Source organism: Scatophagus argus, chromosome 10, assembly GCF_020382885.2.
Source record: "Scatophagus argus isolate fScaArg1 chromosome 10, fScaArg1.pri, whole genome shotgun sequence".
Taxonomy (NCBI): Eukaryota; Metazoa; Chordata; class Actinopteri; family Scatophagidae; genus Scatophagus; species Scatophagus argus.
The window spans coordinates 11,363,386-11,383,506 of NC_058502.1; the positions used below are offsets into that span (position 1 = coordinate 11,363,386).

General features: G+C 41.9%; 1 protein-coding gene across 4 annotated transcripts in view; it reads right to left on the minus strand.

Moving 5' to 3' along the window:
• The window catches only part of LOC124065810 (E3 ubiquitin-protein ligase MARCHF8-like), a 73,109-nt gene that overhangs the window by 27,363 nt on the left and 25,625 nt on the right, over positions 1 to 20,121 (minus strand). The window contains exon 1 of one of the 4 annotated variants that reach the window (XM_046401601.1): positions 6,862 to 7,817. The exons of the other annotated variants lie outside the window; for them this stretch is intronic. Coding sequence (XP_046257557.1) covers positions 6,862 to 6,891 — 30 coding nt within the window. The 5' untranslated portion in view covers positions 6,892 to 7,817. Of the gene's footprint in view, positions 1 to 6,861; positions 7,818 to 20,121 lie in introns of those variants that run through there. 4 annotated transcript variants of the gene reach the window in all.

Here is a 20,121-nt window from a genome sequence, read left to right on the forward strand (position 1 = left end):
CAATTGGCAGCAGTTTTTAGAAGCTATTATCTGTTTTAGATGTTTAAAAGAAAAGAAAGTTTGCTAGTTCCAGCTTCTTCAAATGTGAAGTCCCGCTGCTTTTCTCTGTTCAGAATCACTGTAAGTTGAATATCTTTTGGTTTTGGACTATAACTGGAAAATGGCTTCCTTGGCTCTTGTAATTGGCATTTCATTGATGAATAAATCAATAATAAAAAATGTGATTAACATTCAAACATTTACATTCTATGTCCTTACATTAATAGAACTGTAACACTATAGCATTTAAGGCTTCAGCCAATGTTTACTTGTTAATGATGTGACTATTTTCCTGATTAAGTGATTAACTGCTTAGTTTATAAAATGTCAGAAAATGGTGACAAAATGCTTTTCATGTGACAGGGTCTCAGGTGAGACATCCACACCCCTTCTTCATCTCAGAGACATTCAGTTTACTGTCATGTAAGAAGACAACAAAGACAACCATCAAATTCCCACACTGAAGAAACTGAACCACAGTATGTTTAGTTTGTTTGTTTGCTTGAAAGTGAGTGAAAATTGATTAATCTATTGATTTTCTAACAATCGACTAAATGAATAATCATCTAATCCCTGTGGCTCTACTACCATTGTTCTCATCAGTGTTTATACATGCAAACATTTCATTTAACCACAAAGGTTAGAAATACACGTAAAGAAAAATTACTTAGACTAAGGAGAAATAAAGTAAAGAGAGCAATTTACATAAAGCAGCAATACTAAATGCCTTTTATTTTGTTAGCAAAATTCTACACAGAGAATTGAACTCTTCCTGCTCCTACTGTAGTGATTCACACCAGCTTCATTGCACAAGCAAAGCATAAATATGGGTTTGTGTCTGAGGTCAACAGCTTCTGAGAAATGAAAAAAAAACAAAAACCCAGAGACCGGCAGTCATCGAGGCTGCTCTCACACTATCTGCACTCACCTATGCCAACAACAACGACCCAACCCTGACGTGAAACGCGAGAGGTCAGGGTCACAAATGAGAGCTGCTTGCTAAGCTAGCAAATCTTCACCCTGAACATAAAACAAAAAGAAAAATTAGGGCTCAAACAGGCCTCTGAAGTGGACAAAAACAGCTCTTAGAAAAGGAAAAATTCTGTACCCTGTTATCAGTCTCTTGTGAAATATCCATGAAAGCACACGCATTTCAAGGTACTTTTGTGCTTACTGCTGAAATGTTTTGGGTTTTTTTTCCCCAAAATCTCCTGACCTCATCTCCTTTGAGTTATCTTAACCTTCCAGAGTATCTCCGAGACTTGCCTGGACTTGCTGTATCTGTTCTCCAGTAGAGAGAGTGATCATGATTGTGGCACTCACAGATATGGGAAAGTCATAAGAGTTTGTTTTTCCACCCGTGAATATGCGACAGTGGTGCTCCTGAGTGGCAAAAAACCTTTTAGCTGCAGTGCAGTTTATCCGTTAAGGCTTCCATCTGTGGAAAATCCAACCATGAGATCCCATCAATGCCTGCAAAACAAAATTGCTGTTTCCTGGAATACTCTCATCACTTGTAAATGCATGACAAATATATATTAAAAAAAAACTACGAGTCACTTCATGCTCGGAAAAAGGCTACAGCTTTTCCAAGGTGAGATGTAATTAACCAAGACCTTCAGCTTGCTCTGCGTCAGAGCCAATCACAGACCGCAGTTTCACAATCTACCGTAATGACAAGCAACCTGTTTCCAGAGGTTAATGGAATAACAAAGTGAGAAAACAGGCCGTTTGGACTGATGATTGGCGGGATACGTGAAAGTGTCTTCATTTAGCGCGCCAGGTGACAGAAAAGAGTCAGATGGAGAAAAGTTTAAAACAGACAATTAAGGGTAAAGATGATAACGATGTTTATTATTTACTTCTTGGGAATAAATATGTCAGGAGGCGCAGCGACTCAAACAACAGTGAGTAAGAAGACATATAAATCATGTTTAGTGTGAATATTTGTTAAGCTAAGTCGGCCAGGCACTTAGCCAATTTATGCAATGTAAAATGCCACAGACTTAAGTTAATAATGGTGACTGCAGGCCCCTGAATTGAACTGAAGCAAAATCATATCGTGGCAGACACTGTGATATCAGCAAATATCGTATTATTGTGAAAAGAACTGACATAATATCGTGCCGTGATGAAACACGATTTACACCCCCACTCCAAAACCCGTTTATGAACGTGGGTTTGCCCGTTTCACAGATAATTTTCCTGAAACAGCTCCTTGGAGTGCATCCCAAACTCTGACAGAAAGCGGTTTCATGTGGCAGTTACTCTGCTGAAAAAGGGCCAAAGAATTCACTTAATCATCTCCTGCTACAAATAGCTGACATTGTAACAAGACCAGGAGCAAACAACAAGAGATTGTAGGAAAAAGAGACAGACATAAAGTAAGAAACCATGAAGCCGAATGAATGATAGTTATCAGACAGTGGAAATGAGGGGACTGTCGACAGAATTAAATTAGTTTAATTAATGGACAGAGGTTTGTGTGTGCATGTGGGTGGTTTATTAGAAATGACTTTTCACATCTCTCTCTTCCTGTCTTGTTCTTTCTTTGTAAATTCATCACATGTCTACAGAAAGTGACCTCTGCAAGTTGCTTAACCCCCCATTCAACAAAAGCTGTAATTTCTTAATCATCACACTTCCATATCCAGCAGCTCTCCTACACCTCCGCCTCAGAGCTAAAACAACCACAAACGCTGCTTGTTGTGTTTCTCTATGTTAAACATTCACCTGTGACTGTTCCACACAACTGCTGCTTCTATTACTATGTTAAGGTAGGGGGAAATTAAATGTGTAATGTATCAACATATTATTTGTTACTGCTTTCTATTGGTGGTGTATTTGCACGGTCAAGAAAGTCCTCTGCATGCTGCACATATGCATGTCAGGCTACAAACCACAACCGTGTTTTTAGAGGCCGTGCACACCTATCATGTTTAACCCACGCACATTATTTCACTTGAATGAGAAGAGCTTTTCTCAGAAGTCTGTGAGAGTGTGTAGATCATTTCCTCAGTGCTAAGGTGTGACCAATTACACTTTTGTCCCTTATCGTGAAAATGCTGGAAACCATGAAACCCAACTAACTTCTCGGGAAATCCTCTCCCCTGTTGAGTGGCTTGTGTTTTCTATAAAATATGAACTAGATCAATGCAGAGTCAACATCGTGTCAGCTTTTACTTGATATGAAACCATTATATAAATTTGCAATGCTTTACAAAGACCCCATGAAGCACTTTATGTGGTCTGGTGTCAGTAAAACACAAAGATATGCAATGACGCACTTCAGCATGATCAAAACAGTTATGAAAACAACTTTTCCAGTAACAACAATGCACTGAAGGAGACAACCATAGCCACTTTGTTTTCAGTTAGTCACCATAAAGCTTAAGATAAATGAACATTAGACCAGCAGGTGATGGAGTAAAGCTGCAGGTATGACTACAGAGACAGAGGGTTTAGCCTGTGGCCGCGTTTACATCCAAATAGCTTTCTCTGCTTAGGGCTGATAATTCTGCCAAATGCAAATCTGAAAATGAGGCCACTCTGTTTTATTTATTTATTTCTTTGCTGTGCACAAGCCGACTCAAAATTTCCTTTCCATCTCAGCGATAGCTGAGATTCCGCAGCGTAGCCTCAGCTCCTCAGAGAAATCAGTCTCAAATCATGAGAAATCAAGTAAGCCATTATAAACACACCTTTAGCCTGAAAGCAACTAGCATACACAAAACAAAGACAAATATCTGAGAAGCTGAGATATTTGAGTAAACATTCCATGGACTAGCTCTTCATTGTTCAGAGGTCACAGGCACACATTCTTGTCAGAAAAGCAATATCAACCATCCCCGACAATGCAGAAAGGAAGTTGGCCCTTATGTGTTTTCCTGTTCCTGTCAATGTCCAGTGGCCACTTACGGAGGAACGGCAACACCAGATGAGAAACTACGCACAGTGGCTGACCATAGACATCTAAACAGAGCTAGGATAACTGTGACTGATTATGCTGCACAGAGAGGTCACGCATTTTAGATGGAAGAGGCAAACCCAACAAATCACCTATTTGAGATTCTAGTTTCCAACAAAGTGGTTCAACATTTGCCTGAAGTGGCACCATGTCTTTGTTGAGGGTATACTCTTTTGAGACAAGAGGCATTAGCTCAGCAAAACTGCAGTCCCACAGTGTCAGCCTGCAGCATCTCTTGTGTGTGTGCATGTGTGTTTCCATGTGCATCATAAGACCACATCAAACTGAGGCAGCATGTAACGAGAGACTGTGGGAGAGGCAGAAAGCACCCCTAAACTCTGTGCTCATGGGCTAATCTACAGCGTTTGTGTGTGTGTGTGTGTGTGTGTGTGTGTGTGTGTGTGTGTGTGTACAAGCATGTGCTCTCGTCAGCAGGATGTGAACTTGGAGCTTCCCCTCCATCCTTTCCTCCTCCTGTTCCATCTGTCCCTCATCTTTCTTCATCACTGGCATAATCACATCAGTATGTCCAAACAGGATATGGCAGAGGAGAGATGATGACCATCATATTCAGTGCAGGACCGTGTAGATGGTGACCTTTTCTGGCCGTGTGTCTAATAGGGCTGCACAGAAGTCTTACAAAAACCAGAGTCTAATCCGAAAACAACAAGAAGAACACAAAGAAGCAGATCTGACAAAGAAAGCACCAGAGGTTGTTCCTGGGGGACAAATGAAAGATGGCAGAGAGCAACAGAAGGAATAACAAGAGATCCAAAGATGTGATGAAATATTTTTTTTGCATCTGCAGTGAAGCCACATTTCCTCATTAGCTGCACTTCAGGTCAGACTCTTCCACATGACATAAATCATTATTTGAGACTTGTGTGGAGTCAAGCTACAGTTAATTAGTTCAGGGCAGTGCCTCCATAATTATCTACATTAGTGGGGTGTGAACCCTCAGTCCTCTTGTGATATAAGTCTTGAATCACAGACACGCAGAAACAAAGAAATGCTCTTAATATCAACCAAAAATCTGATTAAACACCAATTCAGTGATATTTGATTTAAGAAGGGACTCGGAGACTCTATCACCAACTCAAAAAACAAGAGCCCAATAACAGCCTGAGCCCACTAAACTGCTTTTTTTATAGCTAGCAGCACTTAGGAGCTGCTTAGAGAAGCATAAGCTCTGGCACCCGCTGGGAATACGAGCACCCTCTCTGAAGAACAGGAACGTTTGAACTAAGTTTCTCTTCTTTTTTTAAAGAAAATTCAGCATCCAGCAGGCTGACTACGAACTGCGTGAGCGCTCAGTTCTTGGCACTGTCGAATGTTGGAATCATGCTCTGGAGTTTTCAAAGCATTTTCGAGGAAAACAAGAAGTACAACAAGGTGACACTGTAAACGAAGATGATCTGTGGGCAAAACATGATGTTGCCGAACATCAAACTTAAGAACAACCATCATGGTGCTGCAAGAAAATCCCATCATATTGTGCAAACTGCCCTGCCCATAATATCCTCTTCCACGACACCCTGTCCTATCCTGTACGGCCTTCCCCATTTCTCCCTCCATCCTCCCCTCCTCCTCCTCCTCTCCAACAGGTTTAAAGCTCTGCCATGACATGTGACTGGATTAATCCCCATCTCCCAGCCCCCCAGCTTTCAGATTTGACACAAAGCTGTGTGATTTGGTGCATCAGTCGATGATGTGATGCCAAGCTGTAGCCCGAGCAGGGAAAATATATTCATATCAGATCACTCTGCCACTGAGCCCTTGTGTGTTTGTCTGGAGTTGTCTGCATGCACCTATTAGCAAACAATCACACTCCCCAAGCAGCACAGTGCAGGAGCTGCTGCCTCTCATTGCACATTTAACACCATAAGTAAAGTTGGTTACCAGAGCACATGAGCAAAGAGGAGACAGACTCATGATAACATAGAGCACGACCAGATGTGGCATCTTACAATTTCCCATGATTTAGCAAATTATCATCAACACCGTGGCAGCAAGTAAATCACGAAGAGACGAAGCGCAAAACTGTTATTCAAATAAAAAGGACAAATGCAAATATGTGCAATGCAGCAAAGTCAATATAACAATGCTCATGGGAAAATCTGGTTCACTAGTCATATATAGTATTTCTCCGCCCCCACTCACCCTGCACAAAGGGCAGAGGCACAGGAGAAAGTGGGTCACACTGAAGAGGTGGCAGATGCTCCTCTGAGCCACACAAACACATACAGTATTGTCATGCATGCACAACCATGAACATGCATGGAATATAAAAATATTTAGAAGGTTCAGAGTAGAGCTTGAGACATAGTGATGAATACATGAAAACGCATGCAGACATGATGTGTCTGCACACATAACTGCATTCATAAGCACAGAAATGACACAGAAATGTGACACAAGAAATGTCTTGTCATGTAGTAGTGACAGTATCAGGCAGACCATTTCTGACAGCCTGTTAATTTTGCTCTCCATTTACCCACTCCTCACTCTCAGATTCACATACACACACACACACAGAGAGAGAGACAAAACAACACGTCCATGGCAACTCTTTCATCCTCACCAGGCCTCACCATAACAACCACTGAATGGAAACTGCAGTGAGCCCCATTTCCTTGTCTCAACATCGCCTTTTCTGTGTACGTTCCTTATATATGATCGACTGTGGATGTAAATGTCATTTTTAGACAGCATATAGAGCATACATCCGAGTGGAAGCTGCAGTGTTGAAAACAACAACAACAACAAACAACAACAACAGCATCAGCACCATGAACAAAAACAACAAAGAGACAAGCATTCACAGCAGCAACACAATCGAGAACAAAAATCTGTACCTGAATCTTCATTTTCCAACAGGAATTCATGTCTGGATCCCGAAGCCACCTCACCTCTCTTTCACATGCACACACACAATCACACACACATACACCCACACACACCCTCACACGAACAATGGTTCCACAGGGAGGTTACATGCCCACTCTGTAAATCCTCGAGGTGAGCCGAGACGACGAGAAAGGCAGAGAGAACCAAGCCTCAGCAAATAAGGAAGTGAAGCTGCTGCGACTGCAGCTACAGCAGCACAGCATGGAAACAAAGAAAAAGATAGGAAATGATAGGGAGAGAGATGGCAGAGGGAGGGAGGACAAGCGGCTGCCCTACATTTTCTTCACACACATACAAACACAGAGACAGAGAGCTGCTGCTGCTGCTGCTGCTGCTTGTCCGGGCTTGCTCTCCCTCTCAGCTGCAACACACACACGCACAGTCAGTTCAGTACTGTAATCTTATTGGATGAGCAACCACTTCCTCCAGCTGATCTTGATGATGGATGGGGGAGGGGCAAACTGTTGTTGAATCATTCATGAGAGGGTGGTGGTGTCCTTTAAATAGACTCCCTCTGCCCTGCACACTGAGCTTAACCTTTAAGCACCTACCACTAACCCTACTTAAACCTCCCTAAACTACTACTACTACTACACACGCACACACACACAGCCTTCTGAGTGAGACAAAGAGTCTGCCACCAGAGCTCTTATAAAGCACAATCACTGCCCACCAATCAGAGTGGCCCTTACTGCTGGCTCCACCAATCCCCAGCAGGCAAACAGGGATGTGAGGTGGAGCAGAGGTAACAGCTGGTAATTTATTACACGCATCCTCACAGCTGCATTCAAGGACAATACAGCATAACACAATCACTCAAATACTGAGCAACACTACAGCCTGAGGTCCACCATTAAAACACTCCAATTAAACCTTTTAATACAGCTATGAGTCATTTAGTATAATTATGCTTCTTCTCTACAGTATAAATTACACCATTCGTATTCACATGTTTTCATTTAATCTCTGGGTCTTGCAATCTAAAAATGTGTGTCTCCAATCTCCTCAGGTGTGTAACTGCTGACCTCCTCATAGTGGCTACAGACTACAGCATGCTGTAATGTTCTGTGTGTACCTATCCAAGGTCATTGTGAATAGAATCTTAGCTAACGCATTTGGCACTAAGATGATTTTTTTTTTTCATTGCTGTGTCCTTGCATCCAGTGACAGAGAAAGGGCTTTGTGACAGAAGAAGACGTATCTGCAACACTAAGGACAGATCAGGTCTTTTCTATTGGATAATGAGATGAGAAGCTCGTTGCTTTTGTTGGTAACACTGACTTAAACGGCTTTGACCTCTAAATACAGTCTCACAACAGGTTTACTGGCTTGGCTCGTGGATTTCTGGCCAGCTAACTTGACAAATATATTTTCCATTTTGAACACAACAACAGCCATATCCCACTCTTTACACTATGCACCAACTTCCACTGGTGGAAAATAACAAAGTACAAAGGTACATGTATAAATCCCAGCAATTTATAAATGAACAGTGTGAAATTGGACCAAACAGCAGTAAAGCGATGAGGCAACAGCAGGAAACAAGAGAGTGAATAAGCAGCTGATTTCACTGAATGAGGAGGTTTGTATAACTTGCTCCTGAATCCTTTCAGAATGACTTGGTTTCCAGAGGTGGAGACAATGCCTCTAATTTAAAGCACATTTTCAACACGGTGTCTCCAATCCTGCCACTTTGGCAACATTGATCTTTACATGCCCTGAGACAACTGGAAAATATGATTCAACCATCATGTCAAAGCAAAGAAGGAAAGGACAAGGTGAGAATTGCAGAGGATCCAAATACAACTTAGCATAACAAAAACATAACATGATGGTGATCGTTCCGCACAGGTTGATGGCCCCGCCGCATTAACCGATCATAGCACAGTCAGAAAACATCAGTCTCAGCTAATGTAAGATGCATCACAGCCTGACTGGAGAGCGGGGCCATACAAAGTCATAGACCCGAGAAGAGAGGAGACAAAATACTGGAGTAGAGTTGGACGGAGGTGTGAAGACGGATATTTAAGGAAAACTGTGAAAGGACAGAGAGAGAGAGAGAGACAGGAAAGGAAAGACAGAACTTAGAGTCTGTTTTCTGAGGGAGAAACATGTCAGATATCCCACTGGGCGTGAAATTGAGCTGTAATAGCCTTTTCAGCTCCTATTCAAATACAGTCATGCATACTGATAACTACAACACTACAGCTTGTCTGCTTTCTGCACGTTTCAATCAAATCTACCTCAAATTAAGAGAACGAGACCGTGGGAGAGAGAAGGCCGGAAATGAAGAAGGGGAGAGATGGCCCGTGAGAAAAATCAAAGGCAGACTTTTCAGAAATATTTTTTTTTTTTTTTTCCTTGTCTAATATTGTGTAAAATGTTGAATAACTGCACGGGGATCCTTTGCTTCTTATCTGCTGTAACCGTATGCAATGCTTTGATCTGGGGCTTTGCTTTTCATTTACATATCTCTGTGTAATGCAGCGGGGGATGGTTTTCTCAGCCTCACGTATTCATGGGACATAATCTTCAGACCAAAATACACAAGCGCAAACATTAAATGGGCCGTCACTGCGGCAGCACAACCACAGCACAATGCCATCAATTCGCTGTCCCAGAATAACAAGAAACTGACTGACAAGAGGCTGACTGTGATATTGATTTGTGGCTCTGGCCCAAATACCCGTGGTCCTCTCACCCCCTATCTCACCATCTCTTCAATTTTGACACTCAATGGAGCACATCCATCTCGACCTGTGAAAGCCACTGGAGATTTGCAGAAAGGGCCTCCTGCTGTGGGCACACGTGACTGTCAGCAGGGCGGTCGGTTGGAGTGGGGAACAAACTTTAAAGTGACCTCTTTCTGGGAGCCACACTTTCAAAGGCTATTTCTGGCCGGGCTGTGAGGCTGGTGACAGGACTGTGGAGAGATGCAGGAGAGAATCATCGCAACACTGAGCAGCACATTCACTGAATTAAGCTGATAGTACGCTGCAAATTCAAAGCTGAATTATCACCTTCATTTGGCTACAACTGCTCATTTCCTTCTTTTTTCCCCAATTAAAAGATTTGTATGGACTGAAAAGCCCAGTGAGGGAAAATTGATTTTGGTCTACATGAATAAAATAGTCTTGGCCTAGAACAACAGGTGGATATAATGCATGCTATTCCCTCAAACTCACAAACAAAACTATGATGGAAAACAACAGTAAGGCAGTTCATCAGCCCAAATGTCACCCTTATGTACTTTCATATGCTTGCAAATAAGCCAGATATCACATTCAATGTCAAATAATTCATAAATGGATACATTTCTCCGTTCAGTGTTGCCTAACATTTGTTTTAATTGCAGTATTTTCTACCTGTGAAGACATTTTCAAAGACAGCTGATTTGAATCTGTCACCTCCTGGTTTCGCCTCGACCAAGTGTGCTGCCACTCTCACGTCAGCTGTGGTTAATTTTATTCAACTGGAATCTACCAATTCGTCTGTGAAAATATGAACACAGTGTTCTTCTCTGAGAGCATTGTCTGCAAACGTCAGTCGTAATGCAGAGTCTTTTCACAGTCTCGTAGTGTTTTCCAGGCTGCAGACTTCAGTCCATAGCAGAGCAAGTTCTGTATCACTAATGAATGACTCACCGTTATGGCAGAGAGCAGAACAAACTGTACCTTAGAAGTAATATCATATGTGATAGACAAGGTTACAGTGTCTTATCAGAGCAGAAATTGTAGTACAACATTGCAAGTGACTTAAGTGTGTGAACTAAATGAGCAAAAAGACAATGTTCACTGAAGTGTATCATTTGAGCCAGGGTATGTAAACACTGCAATTTATTCATCTATGCATTTTTAGTACAGAAAATGTTGTAACATGGAAAAGGGAGTCTGAAGCTACAACCTGAGGTCTGTTTTGCAATGCCAGATCAGGGGAAACCATGAATGAGTGGAGGTTGCGAGTAAGCAACGGCTCTCTTTCAACAGATAACAACAAAAACTGGATTAAAAAATCTTGCACAAAAGACTAATCCCATTTGAGACCGTCTCATCGGCTCAACCAGCTATGGGAGACTCAGGGAAGGTGCTCCAAAACCAACCAGTTAGTCTTCATCCCTCATGTCTATCCTCTTGTAAACCCACAAAACAGTCTTGTAATAAAGCAGGAATCTCACCTCTGTGTTGCAAGTCCAACTAAGTTTTCAGGTATGGCATCTTCCTCACCTCATTCAGGTGCAATGCAGGCCATAACAGGCTCATTACATTAAACTGCTGTGAGTAAAAGTCTTAAGCTGGGGTTTTTCCCCTGCATCAGCCAACAGAGGCAAAAATGAACCCACACTCCATGTGAAACAAACTCGAAGAAGTCACACAAAGGTGAGATTCATGCTTTATCGAAAGTGTTTTTAAATAGTGTGTTTTGCTTTTATAAGAGGGATGTTCAAGAATAAGGACTCCATAGCACCATCACTTCACAGCAAGTGCTTGTGCGGATGGATAAGCTGATGGATAAGCAGTATAGAAAATGGATGGATGAATGGATGGGTGGATGGATGACAGATATGACAAATGCACATCAAATGAAGCTGAGGAAAACTCAGGGAAGCATAAGTGCTTTCTTTTCATCTCCCAAGCAGCAGAGCTCTGAAAAATCCTTAAAGGCTTTTTTTAAGCACTTATTGTATGTCGCTTTAGATTAAAAGTGTGTTTGCTACATTAATGAAATAGAAAATGTATATACATGTAAAACATGTACATTCACATTCACTTAGCCATGGAAGTTTCACGCTCACTCACTCACACACGGCTGGAGTCAGCACAACCACAGTCTGATCTGTCCATGATTCACCTGCTCCAAGGCGACAGGTTTTGCTCAAGGGCACCTCGGTGGTGGTAACAAGGGAGAAGGTGATCATCAGGAGGCACACTCACACACATGCAGTTATTGCAAACGGTGACAACAGTCTGGATGGAAAAAAAATCCTGCATCCTTATTCCTGGTTCTTCATGATTCCACAAATGACCAAGGAAGATTGTTGTTGGCTGTAATGTGAGCACCGAGGCTCGGTGTTTAGCACTGTCACCTCACCACAAGAAGGTCCTGGTCTGGCTGGGGCAAAGTGTTTCTGTGTGAAGTCTGCATGTTTTCAATGTGCTTGTGCGAGTTTCTTCCAGATGCTCTGGTTTCCATCAAAATGTTGTTATGTTATGTTCTCAAGGCTAGAGCTGAAGTTGGTCCACACACCACACGCACACACCACATGAACGCACATCATACTGAAGATGATGGTAGCCACACAGCCTTCTCTTTAACATCTGTGAGCATCTGGGCCTATCAGAGTGTGGAAAAAGGACAAAAAGCACCTGCAGCAGTTACTCTGTAAATTTAATCATTGACTCTCAATAATCACATCAGCACCTGGGGATAGCGATAACCTTCCAAATGAGATAAGTGTTTCACCAGTGCATTAGGGTCTGTAAGGAGCAAAGGACAACAACAGAGGCTGGCGACAGACATAGATCCTGTGCAAGAGCAGGATGAATCCAAGTGCTCCTAAGTAAGACAAAATTCTCACTGATTTAATTAAACCACAGTGTGCACATGTGTGTGCGTTTGATTAAACAAGCCATCAAAAGCTATTGAGATGCAGACAGCAGCACAGAGCATCAGTGGCAGAGCTCATTGTGCTTTTCAACTCTCAACCTGGCTGACCTCACTGACAGCAGACAAGTTGTCTCACCAGTTAAAGCAACAAAAATAGCTAAAACTTAAAAAAAATATATACATTTTAAATGTAAATGACAACAAGCAGACACTGTGTGCTGGTTCTTCTTATTGACAGTGGAGCGGTAATTACAGTAGCTGTATGCACTCTTTGAAGTAAAATCAATGGGCAGGTTAAGTCTGGCTTCAGCTCTGTCTCATAAACATCAACAGCCTGATGAGGGTAATTAACATTTCCATCATGTCTCTCTCAAAAAAGAAGGTAGCAAAAGCAGTTTTAAAGCTCTGCTTTTATCTTCTCAGACTGTTTTCAGCCTTTGCAGGAGAGGAGAGATTTTTCACCGGGTGGGCAAACATAACTAATACACTCCACCGAGCCATCTTGTCAGACCCTCTGTGGATCCATCATCTGTACTGAACTTTTGCTAACCATGTGCATCACTACAGACATGACCTCAGTGTATTGTATAAAAATAAAGAAAAACTAATACACCCCCCTCCTCACTATCAGCATCACTCCCTTTTGGCCCTTGTTCACTAGCTAAGACGTCATCAATCTTCATCTGCTGTTGAACAGATGGCGTCCCATAACTGACCCTGGACAGGTGGAGAAGTCTGCATTGCAAATACTAACTGGGGTGCTTTAAACACATGCACACAGCAGAATGGAATAATGCCCTCTTCAACCACAGCTGCACTTTTTGCCTACAAAGATCTGATCAGGATTTCAGGTTTGTAAGCAGCCTCCCTGCAGCATGCCAACCCTCAGTGAGGGCTCCTGGCAGACAAACTTGCCTGAGGTTACAAAGCTACTTCTCCTGCATCTAAACCTTCCATCCCTGCATTCAAACCACAACCAACAGGTCAAAATAACTTCAGTGAAAAGTCTTAGGCCATGTGTAATGACAGTTTAGAGACAGCGGTGATGTAATATTAAAATGACACTAGGATGAACCTCTGACCTAGCTGAACAGGAACCAGTACGTATGTCCTTACGCTAAGCAAACTAAACAAAAAAGAAGCGTAAATAATTCCTTAAAGTTCTACCATCAGAGGACATCACCTTCAATGTTTTTGGTTTTTTTTTTTGCCAATGCACAAAAGACTACAGTAAACAGAAACCTCCTCAGATGGTCTCATTTTTTTTCTCAAGCTTGTTTGCAGCATTGTTCACTTTGATATTCTGTACACCAGTGGGATGAAACTACACTGTTCACTCCTTCACACTCCTGCTACTTGAGGCGAGTAACCTTAGGTTTACACCCTCTTCCTCTCCCACTTCTGTGCATTCACGATAGATGAAGGATGGAGCAATGATCTGCCCTCTACCCATCTACTCCAATCGCCATTTTAAGGTCCAGTCTCATTTGGCCTCCAGATAAATATGGTCCAGAGCAGCAGCAGTAATTTGCATTTAAAAGCTGTTCATCTTAAATGCCTCATGCCTGCAATTCGCAGTGCATTTGCATTTTGAATGCCTGAAAATGCTCAAATCCAAAAGATCAGAATTTCAGAAGGGGAACACAGGGAGCTAAATTCTTTTGGATTTAAGTGCTCTAACTGCTTGTAATTACACAAAAAATGGCAAGTAGATTCAAGTTCCCAAAGTTTGAGGAAACAGGGCACATTTAGGAAAAAATCTCTCTTGAGGCTGCACTACAAGCATTAAGAAAATTCATACTAGTTTGGGGGAAGGTTTGAGTCAATTTTCACTAGAGAGGTTAAACAAATCTGAGTGTTGCAATACATTGAAAGACAGTTCCTCGTTCTCACCAAAGGACAGAAGGGTGGGCAGAGGGTGTTCTTTAAGCTCAGATACACTGTTTGCTCTACTGCCCCCTGCTGACACGGCCCTGGAAATACCCTCAAACTTAATTTAAATGAGTGAAGCTGACACTTTATATTACAGGTCTGAAAGAACCATACAATCTGGTACTCCAAATAGGGAAAACAGAGACAAAAGGTCTGAGACTGTTATTTTTTTGTTTGTTGAATTAAAAAGGTATTTTACGAAGGAAGTTCCTTGAAAAACTGCTCTGTATGGTATACTTCACACATGCTGAATTATGTGCATAAACTGTAGACAAGCTGCACATTTTTACACGTTCAACTGACCTGATCTTCAATGACTAAAAGATTGGTCTCCTGTCTTAGCTTTTAATTAGAACTATTTAAATGCAAGTGCAGCCACTGAACACTGTCTTCATTTTACCTATAATTACTGACATATTAAATAGTTTGTTCCAGAAAAATAAGTGGGACATTTACCAAAATAAGAGCAGTATGTTGGAAACACTTCCAAAGCAAAACTGTCAAAAGTTAAATTAAATTAACTAAGGCGGTGTAATTTAGGTATTTCAACATAATTACAGTATTGGAGGCTTCCGGTTACTCAGGCTGACTTTTTTGTAAAACACATGAGTTGCAGTGGCAGTCCGCCCCTCAAGGTAACAAGACCCTCTATCTCAGACATCCCACATCACAGTCCCAATGATGTTTCAACTCAAGCTTAATGTAGCCTTTCACATGCTTCCACCTTATTGTTATCACAGCCGTGATCCCTGATCGACGGGCGACAAGGTGCTGCCTTTGCATGCCAACTAGCCCACTGCTCATCAACACGTGCGCCCTATTTTCTCTCCATATGGGTGAAGCTCTTACAGTATTGGTCAGGATTGTTCTGTGCCTCATGACACAGCTGTGAGAGATGCACAATGAGGCAGCCGCAAGCTGTTGCTGACTTGCTTCACAACACTTTTTATGACACCACAAGACAGCACGATGACGGCAAACGCATGAGAGGCATATTGTGGCGTGAGGCAAAACAAGAGCCAGAACTGAAACCAGAATGTTGTGTTTATGGATTTGGATTGTCTAAAACGACCCCTCTCCCCCCTGGAGGGTTGTTTCAACTATAACAATGTCACACTCCAAAAAATTTTGTACTCCATGACTGCTGCTGCTCACAGTAAGTAGAGGCAAGTGCAGAGTCAAGGCTTACATGCAGCGCTGAATGGACCGGTGCTCTGGGACATAAAGGTTGTCTCTCTGAAAGAATACTACACAGCATATCAAACCGTAACTATTAGGCCTCACATTTTCTGAAATGATCCACTTCACCTCAGGTTAGGAGGAGAGAGACAGAAAGAAAGATGGCAGAAGGTGTGCAGAGGAGCAGGCTGCATTTTACAGCCGGTCTTTTGAAGTGATAAGCATGAAGTCAAAATCCCATCGCTTCCAGCCTACCCACTCTCAAACTTTTACTTTTTCTACATTTCCATCTCCCAGTGCTGCCATCTGAAACATATTCTGCTATTCCCAATCCTTCTCACATCTTCCTTCTCTTAACGTTTCATCTTCATCCACATTTTCCGCCAACATTTACTCAAAGCTCCTTCCAATCACTGCTCCAATCTCCCTCCACACCCTATCAATATTTGTCTGGTCTGAACTCTGTCTGTGTACGGACAGCTTTAAACAAATATCATCGGTAAAGGGTGGCGTTTCTACATGAAATGGGTCTGAACTCAGCACTCAAAGAGGGAGCAGATGGTGATACTTTTCTGATGACATCTTTTGGCTTTTACAGCAATTCTCCACTGCTTGTTCAGTCCCTCCCTCTTTCACTATACTTGAGGCCTTACAAGTTCAACAACCTTTCCATAAAGTTTAGAGCCTTGTGTGCTGCTTTTTTCTTCATCTCAGCCCTGAGTAAACAGTGTTACAGCGTGAAGTCACTGGCAACTGCCCACACACAGAAACAGAAATTACTTTCCATGCTAAAATAGGATGACTGCTCTGTTCCCAGTTCAAAAACAAAAAAAAAATGCATTATTCTCATTTCGCAGGAACTGATGATTACATATTCATTTCACTTAGATAAGCACACTTCTAATGCAAGCTCAGAGGCATAAGCAGGAGGATTTGTGAGCAAATGCAGGGAGAAAATACATCAACCAGCAAATAACCAAGATATCTAATATCCTCAGGAAATAAGCAATGATAACAATTTTATGAAGGCAGCATATTCACCTTCTCCTCATTCACACAAAGTGCCCCCTTTCTGCAGGTAGTGTTTCAACTGTCTGTTCAGTGAAGCAGTTCAGCTCCCTGGGAGACCAGCAGCAGTTCTATAGGTTTTGTATTCAGTCAGAGTGCTTTGAGTGGTTAATAGGAGCAACATATCAGTTCCTCTTCCACCAGCCACTAATGGCCTACACCATTGTCCTCACTCAGTTATGTTTCATCACAGATCTTTGTCTATCATAGCGCAGCAGTTTCAGCTTTCAGTCATGTTGCTGGCTTTGTTTCTATGCGTATGTGTGCAAGTTGGATGACACACATGCATGCATGCATGCACACGTACATTTATGCTTTGAGCAGGCTCAACAGGCTTCCCTTGCCCAGAGCTGCACATTTTCAGGAGTCAGGGTGTGCATCCACCCCTTTTATAATGACTGTCATCTCAGTCAAATCACACAAACATACAATTTGAAAAAAGTAAATGCAGAAAAAAATAAAAACAAAACAAAACAAAAAAAAAACACAGACAAGTCTTAAGTGTTCAGTTGACTGGTGACAGTTTTCACACACCATCAGCTGCCATGGTTGACTGAACGAATGTGTGCTTCGAAGGCATTGCTCAACATGCACTACTTTAATGGACTCAAAATGATAAAGCTCTCTTAGAAATAAAAAAAAAAAACACAAAAAGCTGCACAACTGCAAAGCCTCAACCTGCTTGGTAGACAATGCTGAAACAAACAACAGCCACACGTGGATGTGAACAAAGTGTGAACAAAGCATTAGTGTTAATCTAAGCAGCATGTGAGCTTTTCTGCTTGTACCAAAAAGCAATTACAGTATAATTTTAATTTGTTAACCTTAAATGGGGAAACGGCAGTTCCTTATTAAAGGAGTCGTTGTGGTGCAAAGTGAAGAGACGAAAACAACACTGGTTTAGGTGCAGTTTTGCAAAGTCCTTAGGAGGCGGTTTTCATGGTTGAGGACTTGTGCTCTTGGCTTACTTGCCCCCCCCCCTCCTCAATGTTCATCCTGTAAGTTGCCTGAGATTTTTCACGTTGGAAAGAAACATTCAGCATGCATTCAAACGAGACAGTCTGATTGGTGTCATCCCTGGCAGTGTGACCCGAGGCTACGAGTAATGGAGTGGCCACCTGTCTCCTTAGGCCTGAGTGGATGGTGCCTCGGGTTCAAATAAACACATCAATCAAACTGACTGATGGTGACCATCCACAGCTCACGCTCTTACAAACAGGCTTCACCTCAATTTCACAAAGAAGATGTTTTTCTGATTCAGGTTGCCCTTGCAAAAGGCTTAAGATCTACAACACAGGACATAGGTTTAGATGGCGGATGGTATCAGTCCTCTGAGAGCCCACTACCTGAATACTCATTGAAGTTGCAAAGTGGGAAACCACAGCGCTTCAGGCGCACTAAGCATTTGACGGCTCTGACAGAAGAAAAGCTGAGGGATGGTGGAGTGAACAAGAGAGTATCTCTTCGCATTCTGCCTCGGCTACTTCGGGCCCACCAATAGTACGTTTATTCAGTCGATGCTCTGTTTCTAAGGCAACGACATGCTCGTCTCTTGCTCTCACTTCCTTTGTGTTGTTTACAACAGGCCATAATTGTGCTCTCTTTCACCTTATCTTTTTATTCCCCCACCTGGGCCCCTTCTCTGTGCCTGTTCTGTGCACTCTACCTGTACTTAATTTCTCCTCCTGGTAGATGGAGGTGAATGTCAATGCCAGGCTGCAGTCCTCTGCACTCTGCAGTGCACAGTGAAGGCCTCATCAAGAGACCAAGTACTAGTACGTTCAAGCTGTTATTCTCTCCGCAGGCAGAGGAGGAAGAAGATAAGGGCCGTGAACACAATTTCATGGGTTCAAGAGTGGCTTATGACTCGTTTTAGCAGTCATCCTGACTCTTGCTGTCTATTATTTTTATCGGTAACTCTTGTGTTGAACTTGTCCAGTAATGCATTAATGGAAAAATGGTACAGTCACTTCCCAGGCTCAAGAGACCACAATTGTTTCAAACCACACCTGCAATAGAAATTAATTTACATAAATCATCTAGGTCTAAATCACCTTTGCATGGGGATAAAGCACTGATCTAGAGACGGCATTTTATCTCTCTGTACAAGCCCTATAGATGAATCTTTGTTCAGACACTTGCTGTGCGACTGCTGAAGATAGATCGCAGGATTTTAAATATGCTCTGGGCTTCAAGCTATAGAGATTTCCAAGTAACAAACATCTGGTATTCTACTCACCCTATGGGAGCTCTTCGTGAATGCTGTCTTTCTTCTCAACACAAGAACATATTCTCCCCCACCAGTAAAGAACAGAAGAGAAAAAGTCGCAGATTTGTCCATTAGTTAAATGCTCTTGATGTATAGTGAGCTCTCGCCTTTGATTTAGAAACAAAGCTGTTGGAGTTCTACTGTTCATTTGATTCTCTGTGATGCGTTTTTGGAATAAAAAGGTGGGATGTGGGGTGAAAGCTTAGGTGGCTTTTTAGAAGTTCTCCGATGACAACGTTATACAACTGACACAGTTGATGATCAGGCGAACATCCCGAGAATCATCATGTGGGGAGAAAAGACATTTTTCATAACTGATTCGGGTTGCAAATGATGTATAGTTTACATAAAGATCCATATCATTTAATATAATCTGCCAGTACCGTGTTGTCATTTAATATGTATAAATTCTTCATATCATGCAGCAGCACTATGGACACTAAGAAGTTGAGTGAAAGAAATTCACCTTTTAAAAAAAAAAGAAAAAAAAAATCAAAGCTGTCACTAATATAAAAAAAGTACAAAACATGGTAAAAATATGTATTACTTTCTACACTTTTTCAAACAATACTGCAGTGTATTTGCCGTAGCGACTTGGGAACATCTTTGTCTCCTTCTTCTTAAGTGCTTTTTCACGGTTTAAACACCGTCACTCTAAACAAATGGAACTTGGACCGCTTTCATTTTCCATTTTAGAATATATCCACACTTCACAGATTTTAGCTGCACCTTAAATTTTGAACGTGTGGCTCGCTGACACAAGCTGTGGATAATTCCCACCTATGGCGCCCATGTGGCAGGGTACAAAGACATGTTGCAATGTGGTAATTTAATTTAAGGACTGGAATTACGTCAGGCTAAATTTAACTGATATCTGTAAATTAAGATATGCCTGGATCAGGTCTTATTGCAGTCTCTAAAGTTGACTTTGGACATGCCAATTATAGCATCCATTCTTCAAGGCCTGAATCAAAGGTAATGACTGCTTATTCCACTGTGTAATCTAAAGGCTCTCAGTGCAGTGGAGCAAGGTCACAGTCGAGTCATTCTGGTCATACCCAAAAACAGAGACAGAGAAGCAGAAGCAGTTTTGTCACCGTATTATATATGATATGGGATAACCCTAACTTATTACAACCAAGTGACTATTTGAATT